Below are 19979 nucleotides of genomic sequence, written 5' to 3'. Positions count from 1 at the left end.
AATAATTGGAGCACGCGAGGCAATAGTGACATTATGACTTATCTTAGAAGAAAGATTAAGGAAAGGCAAACCTACATCTCTAGCACTTGTTGATTTAGAGAAAGTTTTTGACAATGTTGACTGGATTACTCTCTTTCAAATTCTAAAGGTGGCAGGGGTAAAATACAGGGAGCGAAAGGCTATTTACAATTTGTACAGAAAGCAGATGGCAGTTATAAAAGTCGAGGGGCATGAAAAGGAAGCAGTGGTTTGGAAAAGAGTGTGACAGAGTTGTAGCCTCTCCCCGATGTTATTCATTCTGTATATTGAGCAAGCAGTGAAGGAAATGAAAGAAAAATTCAGAGTACGTATTAAAATCCATGGAGAAGAAATAAAAACTGACGTTCACCGATGACATTGTAATTCTGTCAGAGACAGCAAAGGACTTGGAAGAGCAGTTGAACGGAATAGACAATGTCTTGAAAGGAGGATATAAGATGATCATCAAAACAAGCAAAACGAGGATAATGGAATGTAGTCGAATTAAGTCGGGTGATGCTGAGGAAATTAGATTAGGAAATGAGACACTTAAAGTAGTAAAGGAGTTTTGCTATTTGGGGACCAAAATAACTGATGATGGTCGAAGTAGAGAGGATATAAAATGTAGGCTGGCAATGGCAAGGAAAGCGTTTCTGAAGAAGAGAAATTTGTTAACATCGAGTATAGATTTAAGTGTCAGGAAGACATTTCTGAAAGTATTTGTATGGAGTGTAGCCATGTATGGAAGTGAAACGTGGACGATAAAAGCTTTTGAAATGTGGTGCTACAGAAGAATGTTGAAGATTATTTGTGTAGATCACATGAGTAATGAGGAGGTGTTGAATAGAATTGGAGAGAAGAGAAATTTGTGGCAAAACTTGACTAAAAGAAGGGATCAGTTGGTAGGGCATATTGTGAGGCATCAAGGGATCACCAATTTAGCATTGGAGGGCAGTGTGGAGGGTAAAAATCGTAGAGGGAGACTAAGAGATGAATACACTAAGCAGATCCCGAAGGATGTAGGTTGCAGTAAGTACTGGGAGATGAAGAAGCTTTCACAGGATAGAGTTGCATGGAGAGCTGCATCAAACCAGTCTCAGGACTGAAGACCACAACAACAACAACAACAACAACGTCGTCCTAACATGTTTGCTGTAGTTTATTTATTTTTACTTTGAGGTGCATGATTGTCTGTCAGATTTTGTATCAGTTTTCAATTGTCTGCTACATAAAAGGAGAAAAACACATAGCACAGTACATACGTAGGGTCAGCCTACACTGCTGAGTCACATTAATATGACTACCTGTCAAATTCTTTTGCTGTGCAGATTACTTTATGAGAAACGAAGGATAAGTCAGTGAAGTTCTGGAAGGTACCGACAGGGGTGTGGAGCTAAGCTGACTCCAGTGCTGTGGCCAGCTCAGGTGAGGATCCATGGCACGAAAAGCTCAATCGGTGGTCCCAAAGATTGTCAGTCGTGTTTAAATTTGGGAGTTTGGTGGCGAGGGGAGTACAGTAAACTCATTGTGGGGCTCTGCGAACCACTCGTGTACACTGCGAGCTGTGTGACACATTGCATTGTCCTGCTGGTAGATGTCTTTGTGCAGAGGAAACGTGAATTTTGTTTATGGGTCAGCACGGTCTCCAGTGATAGATGTGTATTTGTGTTAATCAACTGTGCCTTTCAGAATGACAGGGAATGCCACAAAAACATTCCCCAGAGCATAATGCTCCCCACTCCAGCCTAGACTCTTCCGACGATTGTCGCAGGGCCGACCACACCGACGGCCATCTGTCCGGTGGAACGTAAAATGTGACTGATCTGAAACGGCCACCTGTCATCACTCGGTGTACATATAGTAGCAGTATCAGTGTGCAAATTCCAGCCTTTGTCACTGATGAGGAGCTGACAGCACGGGTGAACCGGGCACGTGCAGCGGAGGCCCGAACAGAGCAACATTCACTGAACGGTCATCGAGAATTCACTGTCGGTAGCATCTCAGTTTGCCTGGGTGGTCGTGCGTTCGACACATGTGTGTCTATTTGCCTGTACATATTTCTGCAGCTCTGATTCACTCCTTTCATCTGTGGCGTAATTCCTGTCAAAGTGTGAGCACATTTTTGAAATCGTACTGAGTTGTGTATCTGAGGTTGGCCGTGGCCAGCAACCCAGTATTCACCAAGTCAGATATGAGAAACAACCTAAAATTCACATGCAGGCTGGCTGGGACACTGGCACTCGTTGTTAATCTGCCGATTGGATTCAATCTGGGGCTGGCGTGCACCCCCAAATCGCAGAAGTGGTATGTTAACGTGTGTAGCTATCCGGGCAGGTTACTACACTGCTTGAAGTTGTTCTAGTAAATTTGGAAGGAAGCTGCTGCTTTGGGAAAAAATCCTGCTACCTCTTCAGTTGTACTAAACAGCCGCTGTTCATCTTTTATTGACAGCTTGATACCTGTCTGACAACACTGGTATTTATCAAAGAAAATAGTTAGCGACATCTGTAAATATTGAGTTATGTGTATAGTACATTAATATTATAAGCAGCTTTACAGTGAACACAGATACTTGCCATGAAACTAACAGAACTTCTCAATCTTTCAACGACACAATAGAAACTCCGTATTGGAATATCAACATGTAAGGAAAAAATAGACTGCTACTTACTGTAAAGATGACACATTATGTTGGAGACAGGCACAACTAAAAGAAACACATTAGCTTTTGGCTACAGCCTTTGTCAGAAAAGGAAACACACACACACACACACACACACACACACACACACACACACACACACACACTCTCTCTCTCTCATTCATTCATACAAGCAAGCACACCTCATGCACACATGACCTCCATCTCTGGCATCTAGGACTGTAATGCAGCAGTTATGTGGAACAGAAGCAGCAACCTGTACTGGGGGAGGGGGGTGGAGGGTGGGGGTTGGTAAGGGGAAGGAACACTGTCTGGTGGAATGTGCAGTGACTAGAATGCCAACAGGCGCAGTGTCAGGAGGCTGTAGGGTGGGGAAGTGAAGTCAGGCAGGTGTGTCGGCAGAGGGTGACGGGACAAGAATACAGAGGAGATAATAAGACATGGGGAGTGTAAACTGTTGGGTGGAGGGTGTGGTGACAGTAGGTTACAGTACACTGGGACCGGGAGAATTTCAAAGTGGAGGATGTATTGTAAGGAAAAATCCCATCTGTACACATCAGAGGGGAGGATCCAGATGGCTTGGGTAGTGAAGTTTGATTTCAATGACTGCTTCACTAACAGAGCCATCTGGATCCTCTCTTGCACCACCAGATTTTCTGGATTGTGCAGGTAGGTGTTATTACAACACATTCTCCACTCTCAAAATTATTCTGGCCTCGACCTACAGTGATGTGACATACTGTTCTCTTACCCTCCATCCACCAGTTTCTGCCCCCTCTGTCCTGTCCTGTCCTCCCTATTCTCATCTCCCACTCTCTCTTCCAATACCCGGCCCTCTTTCCCTGCTCCTCTCCTTTTTTGCACCTTTTCCCCCCACATCCCTGCCTGACAATCTCCTGATAATGCTCCACCAGATAGTATTCCTCTCTCCCCACATCCATACACTGCTATCCCTTTCCCTTCTGCCAGCCGCTGTGGCCTAGCGGTTCTAGGCACTTCGGCTGGAACCGCGTGACCGCTACGGTCGCAGGTTCGAATCCTGCCCCGAACGTGGATGTGTGTGATGTCCTTAGGTTAGTTAGGTTTAAGTAGTTCTAAGTTCTAGGGGAATGATGACCTCAGGTGTTAACTCCCACAGTGCCATTTTTGAACCTTCCCCTTTTCTGCCCTCTCTAGATTGCTGCTTTGCTTCACACGAGAGTTGTATCCGGTCCGAGCTGCCGCAAATAGTGGTCAGTTGCGCATGATGTGCGCTTTCTTGTGTGAATGAATGAGTGTGTTTTTCATTTGTGATTAAGGCTGTGGACAAAAGCTATTGTGTAAGTGTCTCTCAGTTCTGCCTGTTTACAACTTAACGTCTCATCTTTATGGTAAGTAGCAATATAACTGTTCCTTATATTGTCAGTATCTCAATTACATTTTCTGTTAATTTTTAGAAAGATTAACTAATGAAGTATGTTTTCAATTTTCTTTTAATATGGTGAGGATTCTATATTTGCCACTTAAGGGGGTAGCTCTCTTTGAAGGCAAAAAAAATAGGTCATTTTTGTGATTTTCTTTTTCAAGTAAAAGAGAGTAATGCTAAATCTTATGATATAGTTTTATTCCATTTTGTATCAGCATATATTGAATATTATGTTCTAGCAAAATGGTGACGTATTAAAAAAAATGGGAGGGTGGTGGGGATGGGGCGTCATTTTCTTCGCCCAAAGAATTAGGACAAAAATGTGCTCCGAAAATAGACTTTTGAAGATATGACAAAATGGCGATTTACACTGATAGTGAAGTCCATTTAGAATGCTGGTATCAAATTCTGATTGAAATAATATGTACCATTCTCAACTTATGTTTCCCACAAACTTGAAAATGACAGTTTCGAGAAAAATGTGTTTAAAGTTTTGGATTACATTTTTTTGTGGTTAAGTTAAACATACCTCTAGTCAGCAATCCCTGGACTATACAGCAACCATTTCAGATCCCAAAGGAGGTTCTCCTCCATCTTCCTTTTGTCCACTGTTGTCCTGCAGCCCTCTTTGGCAGCTTCTGACATATGGATCTCTGTTTGCTCAAAATGCTTTTCGTCCACGTTTGTGGAGAAGCTGTATCATGCTGCTTTGATCTCACTTTCAGGCATATACATAATTCCCATAGTGCTTATTAGGCAGTCACTGAAATTACGTGTTGACTATTTTGTTGCTGTTGGGAATGGTTTTTGGACACACAGTTGCCTTGTAACTTGACAACAGAGTTTATGGCAAACTTGGAATGAACACCACAATAAAGTAGACATTCCAGAGAACATTTTAAACCAAAAAGATGATTTTGGAGAAATTTTCAAAAAGGTCTATCCCCCTTAATGTTGAACGACGGGCTGACTCTACATGACTCCACTCTGAACCGTGGACAAGGAGGAATGTCTGAATGAAAATTATTTCCGTTCAAATGGCTCTGAGCACTATGGGACTTAACTGCAAAAAGAATTTTTACCCTCATGAACTAAAAACAGTAAGGAGTAAATGTATTAACAGCTTCAACAAAATACACTGTTACCAACTATACTCATTATTCTTAATGCTCACTTCTACTGAATTAATACATTAATATAGAATGCTTCATCACATGAGAAGATTGCACATTTATTGAACAACACTTTAGAAATGGGTTGTAATTTACTCCCTGATGTTCTTTCAGTGAACAAAGGTCATCATCCTCACGGTTCATCCACAACTGACCCAGATGTCATCCGACAATTCCTAATGGTTTTGTCATCAAGTGTGGCACAGTGGCCACAAACATCCCGCCACCATCACTGAACGAGGGCTACTGGTCACCGTACTTTAGACCACGAAGCAATCTGAATGCTCTCTTGTAAAGTTAACTTTCCTGTCATCTTGGCATTCACCATAAGAAGATGCTATAGACAGTCAAAATATTCTCAAGGACCCTGTAACAAAATGTACCCTCATTCGGTAATAAATGTCAACAATCACAAAATTTAAGAACATTTAAAACTAGGTAGCGACTTCTCACTCGCCCCCTATAAATAAGTAGATATTCGCTGGCTTCTGACTTAGATGAATCCCAGAAGGTATTTCTGCTTTCCATTGTCAAGTGATAACCACCAGTACCTGCAGCTCGTGGTGTACTGGTTAGCATTACTGCCTCCAGACCCTGGGGCCCTGGGTTCCATTCCTGGCTGGTTCAAAGACTTTTTTTCCTCAGGGAATAACTCTTTATGTTGTCCTAATCATTCCATCTCAACTTCATCACAGTGACACGCAAATTACTGAAGTAGCATCAGTGGAAAGACTTGCACTAGGTGGCTGAACAACTCTAGACTGGGTGTCCCAGTCAATAATGCTGTACTGTCATTTAATTTTGCTACCAACATATAAAGGAAACAATACCAGTGACTGACTGTAGACTTGGATAATCCGTTGGAGTGTTACACGGTCCTATCACATTAATATGACCACCACCTATATTCGATGTCAGTAGACAATAACCACTCACGGATGGAAGAAAGCACTAGAGTGGAGGGTATATAAAGCGTATCAGGGAGGAAGGTGGAAAAGAGTGCAGTCATTGTCATAACACAGAAATGGAGGGATTTATCTGATGTCCAAAAGGGCAGGATCATTGGCTTTCAGACCGAGTGTGGAAGCATTTCCAAAATGGATAATTTTGTAAACTGTTAGTGTGCTGCCACGGTTCAAGTATGCATGGCAAAATGGCACTACCCAAAACTGGCTCCAAGGCAACTGTGGTGTACCCCGGGCCGCAGATGACAGGGGTGAATGACAGCTGCCGATACGCTTACGGGCCGATAGATGTGCGCAGCTGTTGAGCAACTGACTGTCGAGACCAGCAACAGGGCTAACGACAGTGTCACCTCCACGACTGTTCGGTGAACGTCACTTTTTATGTGCCTCGGCAGTGGGTGCCTGACTGCTCCTAATAGGTGACAAAGGCTGACATTTGCATGCCAGTACCACAACCTGATGTCCACTGAATGGTGAGAGGGGGCCTTTTCAGATGAATCACGTTTTACACACCATTGGACAGTTGGCCATTGGCATGTATGGCGTGAAACATCTTTACAGCAAACACCCTATACCATTCATCAGAAAGGACCAGGGTGCAGGAGGGGCAGTACGGTCTGGGGAATGTTTTTGTTGCATTCCCTGGGTGAACTTGTCATTTGGGAAGACACAATGGATCAACACAAGTATGCATCTATTCTTGGAAACCGTGTTGTCTGTTACACAGAGTTTGTTTTTCATTTCACAATGGCATCTACCAGCAGGACGTGGTTCGAACAGCACCAGGACGTAGGGAATCTTTGGGACCACCTCGGTGAGGCTGCTCGTGTCGTGGATCCTCAACTGGGAAACCTAATGCAGCTGGCTACGGCACTGGAGTAGGAGTGGCTCCACGATCTGTCAGTACCTTCCAGAACCTCGCTGACCCTCTTCCTGCACATGTCACTGTAGTTTGCACTGCAAAACGTGGTTATTCATTCTTTCGACAGGGAGTCACTTTAATGTTATTGAACATGGTATTATGAATCTATTAATCTCTTAAGTATCATTGTTTATTAAAATAGCTTGCATATGTACATATTTATGACAGCTTCTAGTTCAAATTAATAGAAGACATTGAAGCAATTGAGAGGTGTCCTGCTAGATTTGTTACCAGCGGGTTCGATCAATATGTGAGTGATATATTCTCGACATACTGTCAGATGGAATAGTGACCGGTACCCGTAAGAAATATTACACATTTTAGTCTACGATATACTAAAACATCTGTTACTTTGAAAATGTGAGTATTATGAAAATGCTTTGTGAACTGAAAAGGAAGTCTCTGGATGGAAGAAGATGTTCGTTTCATGAAATAATATTGAGAAAGTTTGGAGAACTGGGATTTGTGACAGACTGCAGTGCGATCCTACTGCCACCGACAAACATACTTCATAAGGTATGAGGAGATATGAGAAATCGGGGCTTGTACAGAAGAACATAGACAGTTGTTTTTCCTCATTCTGTTTGCAATGGGAGTAGAGTGAATGACTAGCAGTGGTACGAGGTGCCCTCCACCATATGTTGTCCTGCTCCATACGTTGCTGTAAATTAATTCAAAAAATAATTATTAGTGTGAGCATATTAACACTAGTCACACTTTGTTGTTACTGTACTTTACAGATGTAGTCAGCTATGTATAACGTGACTCATTCCCTCTCCCCAAAAGGCTCTCTGTCATTGTGAAATAGGATGTGTGAATGACTGATTTATGAAGAAAAAAATTCTTGTCAGAAATTATGTCCCAGAGACTTTGTCTTACAGTTCTAGTGAACACTTTTATTTAATCAGTGAATGTGATAAGGGCCAAATTGTATTGATGGCACCTATGTTGCACGCTGAATGTGGCAGTGTCAGAAATTTATTGCCTCACAACATTTGAGTTATATTAGAAACTTATTGGCTTATGGGATATTCATCTGCAGTATAGTCTTAGAGTGTTCTGGTGTTGTGTAATCTAACTACATTACATCATTTAATATTGCGTACTACATGAAAACTGAATCATTGTAAAAAAAGAATTCTTTGTAGAGCTACACATTTCATTTCCTTTTACTGTTTCCTGCTCAAATATCATTTAATAACCCCCTTCACTGAATAATAGGGTGCAGTACTATTTTATCTTCAGAAAATACTCTCAATTTTATTTATATTTTCCCCTCTTAGTTTGTTACAAATCTTCATTCCCATGTATTGGGAGTTTGGTCAAGAAGCTGTACACCTAGGATGCAAGCATTTCTCTTTACTCTTAGTACTGTGCATAGTCACTCCGTCTTCAGGCCACGAGTGGCCTACCGGGACCATCCGACCGCTGCGTCATCCTCAGCTGAGGATGCAGATAGGAGGGGCATGGGGTCAGCACACCGCTCTCCCGGTCGTTACGACGGTATTCTTGACCGAATTCGCTATTATTCAGTTGAGTAGCTCCTCAATTGGCATTACGAGGCTGAGTGCACCCCGAAAAATGGCAACAGTGCACTGTGGCCCGGCTCTTAGTACTGTGCATATGCTGGAAATTATTTAATAAAAAAAGATCACAATAGTTTTATGTAAAGAGAATTAGTTCACTTATGTATGGGGACAAAACGTTTAGTGTATTCAGGTATCTTAATAGTTGATAACAAGGCACTCTCGGCCTCTCTTTGCACCTATTTTTGGAACTCGTTTTGTTCAACTGTGCTGATATTTATGGCTTCTGCATAATTACTGAAAATTCTGTACACTTCTTTTCTGTCTCAGTCAGAATCGTTTTATCGCGTTCCAGGAATGGAGCGTCTCGACGTCAGCATCGGAGACACCGACGCGAGTCGCGTGCCGCGCCAAGTGTCGGTGTGCCAGAGCAAAGTGTGCGGCGACCGCGTGCGGGCCGAGGACTGCGGCGAAGGGGCGGCCGGCTGGCTGCAGGAGGCTCTGGGCCGGCCCGGCCTGCGGCTGGTCAGGCAGAGCGCCGACGACGGGCGCCACGGGAAGGGCAGCGCAGGTACGTAGTGCCGGTGGCCGGGGGTGGGGTGTGGTGACACAACTAGGCAGGGATCACCGTGAGGCATCTGGTGAGTTCTTATTTTGTTGATCTTAAAATTCTACTAGGAACATTAAAATGCTGTGCGGTCATATTTCAACAACAGAAAACACAGTCACTGTAATGGAAATGTCGCAGACGGAGTATCGCACAGTTCAGTACGTGGTCTACTCTTGTTCTTGACCTACGTAAATGATTTATCAAGTATATTGGAAGACTCTTCTAAAACTGAATGAAATTTTCACTTTCCAATGGAGTGTGCACTGATATGAAACTTCCTGGCAGATTAGAATTGTGTGTCAGACAGAGACTCGAACTCGGGACCTTTGCCTTTCGTGGGCAAGTGCTCTACCGATTCAACTATCTGAGAGAGACTCGGGACCTGCTCTCACAGCTGTAATTGACCAGCACTTCGTCTCCTACCTTCTAAATTTCTCAGAAGCTCTCCTGCATAACTTGCCGGACTAGCATCGCTGGAAGATAGGATACTGCAAAGACGTGGCTTAACCACAGGCTGGGGGATGTTTCCAGAATTACATTTTCACTCTACAGCAGAGCGTGCAACGTGTTTCCACAATATCCTTTCTTCCAGCAGTGTTCAACCCGCAAGTTTCGCAGGAGAGCTTCAGTGAAGTTCGGAAGGTCGCAGACGGGGAACTGGTGGAAGTGAAGCTGTGAGGACAAGTTGTGAGTAGTGTCCGGGAAGCTCATTTGGTAGAGCACGAGCCTGTGAAAGGCAAACATCGTGAGTTTCAGTCTCGGCCTGGCACACAGTTTTAATCTTCGAGGAAGTTCCTCTCCGACACTGTCACGTTTGTGGATGATAGAAGTATACTGATAAAGAACTTAAACATATCCGTACCAGAGATTAATGAGGTTACAACCAGTTCACAGCAAACAGTTTAACCCTTAACCCTAAAGAGATGTAATTGTGCAGTTCCAACAAAATAAAAATACAAACTCTGTGCTCCAATCTCGACGGACCGTTCAGTGCTGAGCAGCCAGTTTGTCATCGGCTTCAGTGTGCCGCGGTACAAGAGGCACGTGGTCAGCATACCACTAGAACTCATTTGAGTAGCTCCTCAGTTGGCATCACTAGGGCCAGTGTGCTCTGTTCCAGTCGCCCAGTGTTGTAACAGTTGAAAATACCCTCGTCATTACCGTGGCGGGTTCTTTACTTTACTCCAGAAGAAGAGTGAGTAGATGCTACAACTCATAAAAAATTAGTAAATAAGATGATTTACCTAACTTTCTGCACATTAAAGTCAAGAGTATTTACAACAGTCTATGAACATTAATGTATCACTTGATACAGACAAAACACAAGTCTCTCGTGCAGATTACATTTAACAAGAACTTTGACATAGAGTTGTGCCTAAGAGATTGATCACACATCTGGCCTACTAGAAGATGATGCTTTCGTCTTAGTAGACACTCCCGAACTGGGGTCGAGTGGTACTGTGTTCGGCCACAAGTAGAGCGGTCACAGTGGTGTAGCGATACATTTGCGGGCACAGCTGCACCAGCGTCACTAGTTTGTCGACGTGGCTTGCAGTGACCGTCTTCTCTTAGTGCGAAGTATCGACCTTACTTTGGAACCTCACTCTTCAGATGAAATCACAGTAGGTGAGGAAAAATCCCTGGCAGCATTTGGAATTAAATCCAGGTCCTCCACACACACTGTCCACTCAGGTGTGGAGGTGGACAAACAGATGTTAGTGGGAGAAATGCAGATCAGTGGCAGCACATTAGATGAGGCACCTTGTGTCGAGATCCTAAGCATCTACATCTACATCTACATGATTACTCTGCAATTCACATTTAAGTGCTTGGCAGAGGGTTCATCGAACCACAATCGTACTATCTCCCTACCATTCCACTCCTGAACAGCGCGCGGGAAAAACGAACACCTAAACCTTTCTGTTCGAGCTCTGATTTCTCTTATTTTATTCTTATGATCATTCCTACCTATGTAGGTTGGGCTCAACAAAATATTTTAGCATTCAGAAGAGAAAGTTGGTGACTGAAATTTCGTAAATAGATCTCGTCGCAACGAAAAAGTCTTTGCTTTAATGACTTCCATCCCGACTCGCGTATCATATCTGCCACACTCTCTCCCCTATTACGTGATAATACAATACGAGCTGCCCTTTTTTGCACCCTTTCGATGTCCTCCGTCAATCCCACACCACGCAGCAATATTCTAATAGAGGACGAACGAGTCTAGTGTAAGCTGTCTCTTTAGTGGACTTGTTGCATCTTCTAAGTGTCCTGCCAATGAAACGCAACCTTTGGCTCGCCTTCCCCACAACATTATCTATGTGGTCTTTCCAACTGAAGTTGTTTGTAATTTTAACATCCAGGTACTTAGTTGAATTGTCAGCCTTGAGAATTGTACTATTTATCGAGTAATTGAATTCCGACGGATTTCTTTTGGAGCTCGTGTGGATCACCTCACACTTTTTGTTATTTAGTGTCAACTGCCACCTGCCATACCATACAGCAATCTTTTCTAAATCGCTTTGCAACTGATACTGGTCTTCGGATGACCTTACTAGACGGTAAATTACAGCATCATCTGCGAACAACCTCGGAGAACTCCTCAGATTGTAACTCAGGTCATTTATATAGATCGGGAACAGCAGAGGTCCCAGGACACTTCCCTGAGGAACACCTGATATCACTTCAGTTTTACTCGATGATTTTCCATCTATTACTACGAACTGCGACCTTCCTGACAGGAAATCATGAATCCAGTCGCACAACTGAGACGATACCCCATAGGCCCACAGTTTGATTAGAAGTCACTTGTGAGGAACGGTGTCAAAAGCTTTCCGGAAACCTAGAAATACGGAATCAACTTGAGGTCCCCTGTCGATAGCAACCATTACTTCGTGCAAATAAAGAACTAGCTGCGTTGCACAAGAACGATGTTTTCTGAAACCGTGCTGATTACATATCAATAGATCGTTCCCTTCGAGGTGATTCATAATGTTTGAATACAGTATATGCTCCCCTGCTGCAAACAGACGTCAATGATATAGGTCTGTAGTTTGATCGATTACTCCTACTACCCTTCTTAAACACTGGTGCGACCTGCGCAATTTTACAATCTGTAGGTACAGATCTATCGGTGAGCGAGCGGTTGTATATGATTGCTAAGTAGGGAGCTATTGTATCAGCGTAATCTCAAAGGAACCTAATCGGTATACAATCTGGACCTGAAGACTTGCCCGTATCAAGAGATTTGAGTTGCTTCGCAACCCCTAAGGTATCTACTTCTAAGAAACTCATGCTAGCAGCTGTTCATGTTTCAAATTCTGGAATATTCCATTCGTCTTCCCTGGTGAAGGAATTTCGGAAAACTGCGTTCAATAACTCCGCTTTAGTGGCACAGTCGTCAGTAACAGTACCGTCGGCACTGCGCAACGAAGGTATTGACTGCGTCTTGCTGCTTGTGTACTTTACATACAACCAGAATTTCTTCGGATTTTCTACCAAATTTCGAGACAATGTTTCGTTGTGGAACCTATTAAAGGCATCTCGCATTGAAGTCCTTGCCAAATTTCGCGCGTCTGTAAATTTTAGCCAATCTTCGGGATTTCGTGTTCTTCTGAACTTCACATGCTTTTTCCGTTGCCTCTGCAACAGTGTTCGGACCTGTTTTTTGTACCATGGGGGATCAGTTCCATCTCTTACCAATTTATGAGGTATGAATCTCTCAATTGCTGTTGCTACTATATCTTTGAATTTGAGCCACATTTCGTCTACATTTGCATAGTCAGTTCGGAAGGAATGGAGATTGTCTCTTAGGAAGGCTTCTAGTGACACTTTATTCACTTTTTAAATAAAATTATTTTGCATTTGTTTCTGATGGATTTGGAAGAAACGGTATTGAGCCTAGCTACAATGACCTTGTGATCACTAATCCCTGTATCAGTCATAATGCTCTCTATTAGCTCTGGATTGTTTGTGGCTAAGAGGTCAAGTGTGTTTTCACAACCATTTACAATTCACGTGGGTTCGTGGACTAACTGTTCGAAATAATTTTCGGAGAAAGCATTTAGGACAATCTCGGAAGATGTTTTCTGCCTACCACCGGTTTTGAACAAGTATTTTTGCCAACATATCGAGGGAAGGTTGAAGTCCCCACCAACTATAACTGTTTGAGTGGGGTATTTATTTGTTACGAGACTCAAATTTTCTCTGAACTGTTCAGCAACTATATCATTGGAGTCTAGGGGTCGGTAGAAGGAGCCAGTTATTAACTTAAGTCGGCTGTTAAGTATAACCTCCACCCATACCAATTTGCACGGAGTATCTACTTCGACTTCACTACAAGATAAACCACTATTGACAGACACAAACACTCCACCACCAATTCTGCCTAATCTATCTTTCCTGAACACCGTCTGAGACTTCGTAAAAATTTCTTTAGACATTTTTTCAGGCTTTAGCCAGCTTTCTGCACCTACAACGATTTCAGCTTGTGTGCTTTCTATTAGCGCTTGAAGCTCAGGACTTTCCCAGCACAACTACAACAATTTACAACTACAATTCCGACTGTTCCTTGATCCAAGCACATCCTGTATTTGCCATGCACCCTTTGAGATTGCAGCCCACCCCGTACTTTCCCAAGGCCTTCTAACGTAAAAAACTGCCCAGACCACACCACACAGCCTCTGCTACCCTTGTAGCCACCAGCTGAGTGTAGTGAACTCCTGACCTGAATCCGAAATCCCACCACCCTATGGCGCAAGTCAAGGAATCTGCAGCCAACACGGTTGCAAAACCGTCTGAGCCTCTGATTCAGGCCCTCCACCCGGCTCTGCACCAAAGGTCCGCAGTCGGTTTTGTCAATGATGCTGCAGATGGTGAGCTCTGCCTTCATCTCGTAAGCAAGACTGGCAGCCTTCACCAAATCAGATAGCCGCTGGAATCCAGAGAGAATTTCCTCAGATCCAAAGCGACACACGTCATTAGTGCCGACATGTGCCACCACCTGCAGCTGGCTGCACCCTGTGCTCTTCATGGCATCCGGAAGGACCCTTTCCACATCAGGAATGACTCCACCCGGAATGCACACGGAGTGCACACTGGATTTCTTCCCCTTCTTAGCCGCCATATCCCCAAGGGGCCCCATTACGCGCCTAACATTGGAGCTCCCAGCTACCAATAAGCCCACCCTCTGCGACTGCCCAGACCTTGGAGGCCTGATAGTGAACTGAGGTACATCAACGTGGGGATGAGTTAGCCAAATAGCTGAGTCTGCCTGCTTTGCATTTACAATCTCTCTCATTGTGTTGCCATGCAGATGGGATTGCTAGTATACTTTCGCTCACTAGTGCCATACAGTATAATCTTCTCAAGCAATGCAACTAATGTTCAAGAAAATGAGTTTATTTCACAGAAATGTGCAGTAAGAATACATAAATAAAGAAAATGTCCCAACTGACTCACTCACTCGCTGACTCATTATCAAACGACTGAGGATAGAAACTTGAAATTTGCAGATGGCGTTGATTTTATAGGAGTAGACATTGTTTAAGAAGGGATTTTTCGAAATTACAGACATATGGGGGTGAAATAGGGGCAAATATGTAGCTATTAAAACAATTTTGAACACAGTCCTATGAAAATTGGTATTTGGTTTCTCAGTCAGATGAAAAAAAAAATACCCCTCTTGGGATAAAATAATGAGCGATTATTTTGAAAATAAGTCATTATTAAAGGACTACAAAAGTATTTTTAAGGCTACATCTATGGAAATTGGTATTTGAATTCTCAGTTAGAAATTAAAAAATATGTGTTTCAAGATTTTTCAAAATTCCATCCTTAAGGGGGTGAAGTAGGGGATGAATATTTTATGAAATATTTCATTATGAAAGCATTTTTAAAGCTAAATTTATGAAAATTTCAGTTGGATTTCTTGGCTAGAAGTAAAAATGACATGTATTACTGTTTTTGGGAATTCAGCGCATAAGGGTGTGAAATAGGGCCACACTGTTTCACTGACTCATCATCACGGTATCCAAACCACTAAAGACAGAAACTTGAAATTTGCAAAGGGTGTGGATCTTATATGGTAGGCATTGTTTATGACAGAATGTTTTGAAATTCCACTCCTAATGAGGTGAAATACAGGACGAAAGGACTTTTGAAAATATGTTGCTACTAAGGCAATTGGTATTTTGTTTCTCAGTTAGTCATAAAAAATGTGTGTTTCAGCATTTTTGCAAATTCAACCACTAAGGGAGTAAAATAATAGGTCAAAGCTTTTTGAAAAAGAAATCATTATTAAAGAACTACTAAAACATTTTAAGCTATGTCTATGAAAACTGGTATTTGACTTCTTGATTAGAAATAAGAAAAAATGTATTTCACTGTTTTTGGTAATTTTTGGTAATTCAACCCCTAAGGTGGTGAAGTAGGGGTGAAAATTCGTAAGAAACTTTTTCGTTATGTTAAAATTTTTTTAAAGATAAATGTATGAAAATTGGTATTTCACTTCTCAGTTAGATACAGAGAAATATGTGTTAGGAGATGAAAGTTGCTATGGGATATCACCACAGAAATGCAAAAGGTATGACTAATAAAAGCCTTTAACTTCAGCTACCACAATTACTTTTTGGTCAGAAGTACAATCGGAAAAGACCATGGTTCTGTGGCCTTAATTGGCATAAAAAGTTTAAAAGATGTTGCAATTTGTGAACAATATAAAAATTTGATGAAAGAGAAAAAAAAGCAAAAAAAAGGAAAGAATCTGTGCAGGCTACACAGTCTATGTGTGCGAAGCAGCAGATGCTAAGCTAGTATTGTATAGAGTTGGTAACCCAACATTTTAAAAATTACAGGAACTGTGCAATTTGTAACCACAGTACTGAAAATTAGGTTGTTTTGGAAATCACCCTTATGCAAACACAACCCAGTTTTTAAATCGCAAACATGGAAGAATGAAAAGAGGAGCTTCAGATCTTAGCAAAATGAGGTGTATTCTGTTTTATAAATCTTTAATAGAAAATTGGAAATCCTCAAATATTCAAACCTAAAGTAGAGGAGAACCTTACTGTAGTTGTTTAAAATTATGTGATAGTTGACCCTTCATGTGTTGGAGCTGTTTTCCTCCAATCATAGCACTCAGTGTGATGACAAAATTGTTTCCCTTTGCCAGACTGCAACAAAAATTGGTCACTTCACTTCCAGTTCCTTGAGCGACTTTTTTTTTTTTTTATGTCTTTGGATACCAAATCATGGGTGTGCCACTGCTATCTCATATTTCATCAGACATTGTAGCCACACTAAAAACACGTACATGTGATGAAACCAATGACATACACGTTTCATACACAGTACTTACCAAACAATACATGATACTTCTGCACAAAATGCGATTTGGTGTCACGCACAAAGTTAGTCCTGCAGAACATTGTGTGAAGCCTAATTTGTGAAGGCTACAAATCATCATTGTGACTTGGTCACCACAGTCATAAGTATAATTACTTAACCCAGTGTTGCATCATAGTGCAATGGTTAGCGTATAAACCTGACATGACATGTAGAAGGCTGTAGGTTCGAATCTCATCAAATGTATTGAATTTTTTTATCTCTAAATCTGATTAAAAGGATGTATTATTTTTTATCAATTAATTATTTTAAATGTAGTTTCTTTTCATTTCTAATTCATTGCCATATCATTTTCATCATCATATTGACCATTTTATTTGCTCTTATTTTTCTTCCTATCTTCTCCCTCCCCCTCCCCCCCCTCCCCAGAATGTCTCTGTGTCGCATATACTCTGCAACCAAATGCCAACCAGGACTGCTCATTGGTTGGTAATGAGGTAGTCCATGTAGTCAGTGTGAGGATAGATTCAGGTGACCAATGACACACAGAAATTACAGTTTGCCTTTAGCACTGAATTTTTTCTGTCTTGAGTTTACTTGTATGTGTTAGCCTGAATCACAGTGAATAAAATGATCACAATTTTATTTCTCTCGAATATTGTTAACCACTGTTTTCTCAGATACAGTGCACATCACAATGTTGTCGTTAACTTACAACACAAGTTTAAATTCAGGACTACAAAGCGCGTAGTATGCCACAGTTCAGTTGTTGGTCACTTAAAATTAGCTGTTGATAGAGATCTCGAATTTCCAACATCCCTTTCGACGGCTGCTTCCAACATTGCTCACTGTTACACATTAACAGCACGTGTAAGTGACTCACCATGTTTGTGTGTCGCCTGTAGCCGGCAGCTGATGTGGGAATACTGCAGTGGCAAGGACATCAACTGCCAAGTCATTTTAATTGGACTATAGTCACTCATCTTATAATTTAGTGGAATATATAAAGACCTCTGCTATAAAACAAGGATAAGGGATAGGTTGGTTTTTTTTGAGAAATTGCGAGAAAAATTTCAATAAAATGTTGTAAATAAGATACTTCAAGTACACCCATTGTGATTTTTTATGCAGACAAGTCATTGTTTTCATATATTTGTGGAGCAATGATATATTTTTAAAATCGTAAATTCTATCCAAAATTTTATTCTTAAAAATACATCAGATGCTATTTAAGGTTGTTTAATTGCAAACTGATCACTCTTAGCATGCGTTACCATTGACTTGCCACTGGCAACAATACAGTATCAGAATCTCAAAAACGAACCTATAATTCTGCACAATAGAAAATTAATTTTATTGTCAACTTACTGCAGCAGACAAACAATGTAAAGGATGGCCCTTAACATTTTTATCAACACATTGTCATGTAAATTCACATAAATAATCATATTGGGCACAACTTAACACTGTTACTTACTCAAAATTATTCATATTTACATGATAAGCAACAACTTTTGAAGTGCATTTGCATTCAAGAACACATTCAGACCCTTATCTGAGTCATAGTTATCCACATCACCCTCGAATTTGTGCAAATAATCCCTGAATAGCATTTAAAATTAGAGATACAGCTGCACTTCCTCAGTTCATAGTGGAACTATCAATTAATATGTGTAAAGCACATCATATACCATGTTTTACATGCAGTAACTCGACTACCCCTTATCGTTGTTTACAACTAAGTTCTTCATATATAAACTACAGGTAATTAAAAATGTGTTTATCATGACCAGTATGTGGTAGCTGATAGAGTTCTGTGCAGTGTTAGATAAATGTTTAGTTTGCAGTTAATTGTTGTTGAAGGAGCTCTCCATGGTAGTCTGTCTGTTCTCCGGTAGTCTCTTCATCTCTGTGTAACTAGTCCAACCTGCACGTGTTTGAATCTGCTTACATTGTCTCCAGAATTTTTAACCCCATTCCCACTTCATTACCAAACTGAGGATTCTCTGGTGCTCCTGGATGTACTCTATCACCAGTCTCTTCTCTTAAGTTGTGTCATAAATTTCCTCTGTGCCGTTCATTAGTTAGCTGACATTCCCCTTTAATTGTGAGCATTCTTTTGTGATACCACATCTCAAATGCTTCTATTGTCTTCTCATCTGTATTGTTTATTATCCATGTTTCATTTCCGTATAAGGCTAGACCACAGACTAATACTTTCAGACTTCCAGACACACAAATTTTTATTCAGTAGTAATGTATTTTTCTTTTTCAGAAAATCTTGCCTTGCTATAGTCAATCTACATTTTATATGTATGTCACTTCTGCAATATGTATAGGTGGAAAGTTAAGTTGCGAACAGGTGCAACAAAAAGACTGCTTAACAAGTGAGCTTGCGGTCAAAAAGACACACACACACACACACACACACACACACACACACACACACACACACACACACACACACGTATGACTACTGTTGCAGGCCGCCAAGGCTGGTGTGCAAGTAACTGGTGGGAGAAGCAATCTGGGTGGTGGGGGTAAGGAGGAGGATAGGGTGGGGATGGGGTGGGATAGTAGGGTAGGGGCGGGGTGGTGTAAAGTGCTGCTTGTGAAAGCACACAGGGACAAGGTGGGGAGAGTGTAGGAAGCTAGGTGCAGTCAGGTGGTGAGATGGGAGGGGGGAAAGAGGAAAGCAGAGAAGTAAAAGGACTGTGGGTGTGTTAGTGGAGTAGAAGGCTGTATAGTGCTAGAGTGAGAGCAAGGGAGAGTGTAGGTGGGTGAAGGAAGGGACTAACAAAGGTTGAAGGTAGAGGGGGGGGGGGGGGGAGTTATGGGAACAGAGGATATATTGAAGGGAGAGTTCCTACTTGTGGAACTCAGAAAAACTGGTCTTAGTAGGAAGGATCTAGATGGCACAGGTTGTGAAGCAGTCATTGAAGTGAATCATCTCTTGGCTACAGTTTGTTGGTGGCCATTCGTATGGATGGACAGCTTCTCTCTTGTTGTGCCCAGGTAGAACGCAGCACAGTGGTTGCAGCTTAGCTTGTAAATCGCGTGACTGCTTTCACAGGGGATGGGTGATGCAGGTGACGGTTCCCTCCCCCCCTCCCCTCATCCTTACCCTCCCCCCCACCACCCCCACCCCTGCCTAATCTCGTAAGTGCACATAGCTGTCCCTCTTAGTTACTGCACACTCCCGCATGCAACACTTTACTTCCCCCACCCCTAGCCTGCTATCCCTCCACATCCCCACCCCAGCATCCTCCGTATTTCCACCCCCCAGATTGCTTCTTCCATTATGCGCAGTTACTCATAGTCCGGCCTCGGTGGCCAGAGACAGTGGTCATGTATT

The 19979-nt window shown here is 42.0% G+C and overlaps 1 protein-coding gene across 1 annotated transcript in view; it reads left to right on the top strand.

Moving 5' to 3' along the window:
* LOC126109833 (molybdenum cofactor sulfurase 2) overlaps nt 1-19979 on the top strand; it is a 143791-nt gene that overhangs the window by 86062 nt on the left and 37750 nt on the right. The window contains exon 10 of the mRNA XM_049914893.1: nt 9026-9241. Coding sequence (XP_049770850.1) covers nt 9026-9241 — 216 coding nt within the window. The remainder of the gene's footprint in view (nt 1-9025; nt 9242-19979) is intronic.

The sequence above is a fragment of the Schistocerca cancellata genome, chromosome 12, assembly GCF_023864275.1.
Source record: "Schistocerca cancellata isolate TAMUIC-IGC-003103 chromosome 12, iqSchCanc2.1, whole genome shotgun sequence".
NCBI lineage: Eukaryota > Metazoa > Arthropoda > Insecta > Orthoptera > Acrididae > Schistocerca > Schistocerca cancellata.
This window is presented reverse-complemented; position numbering and strand designations above follow the sequence as displayed.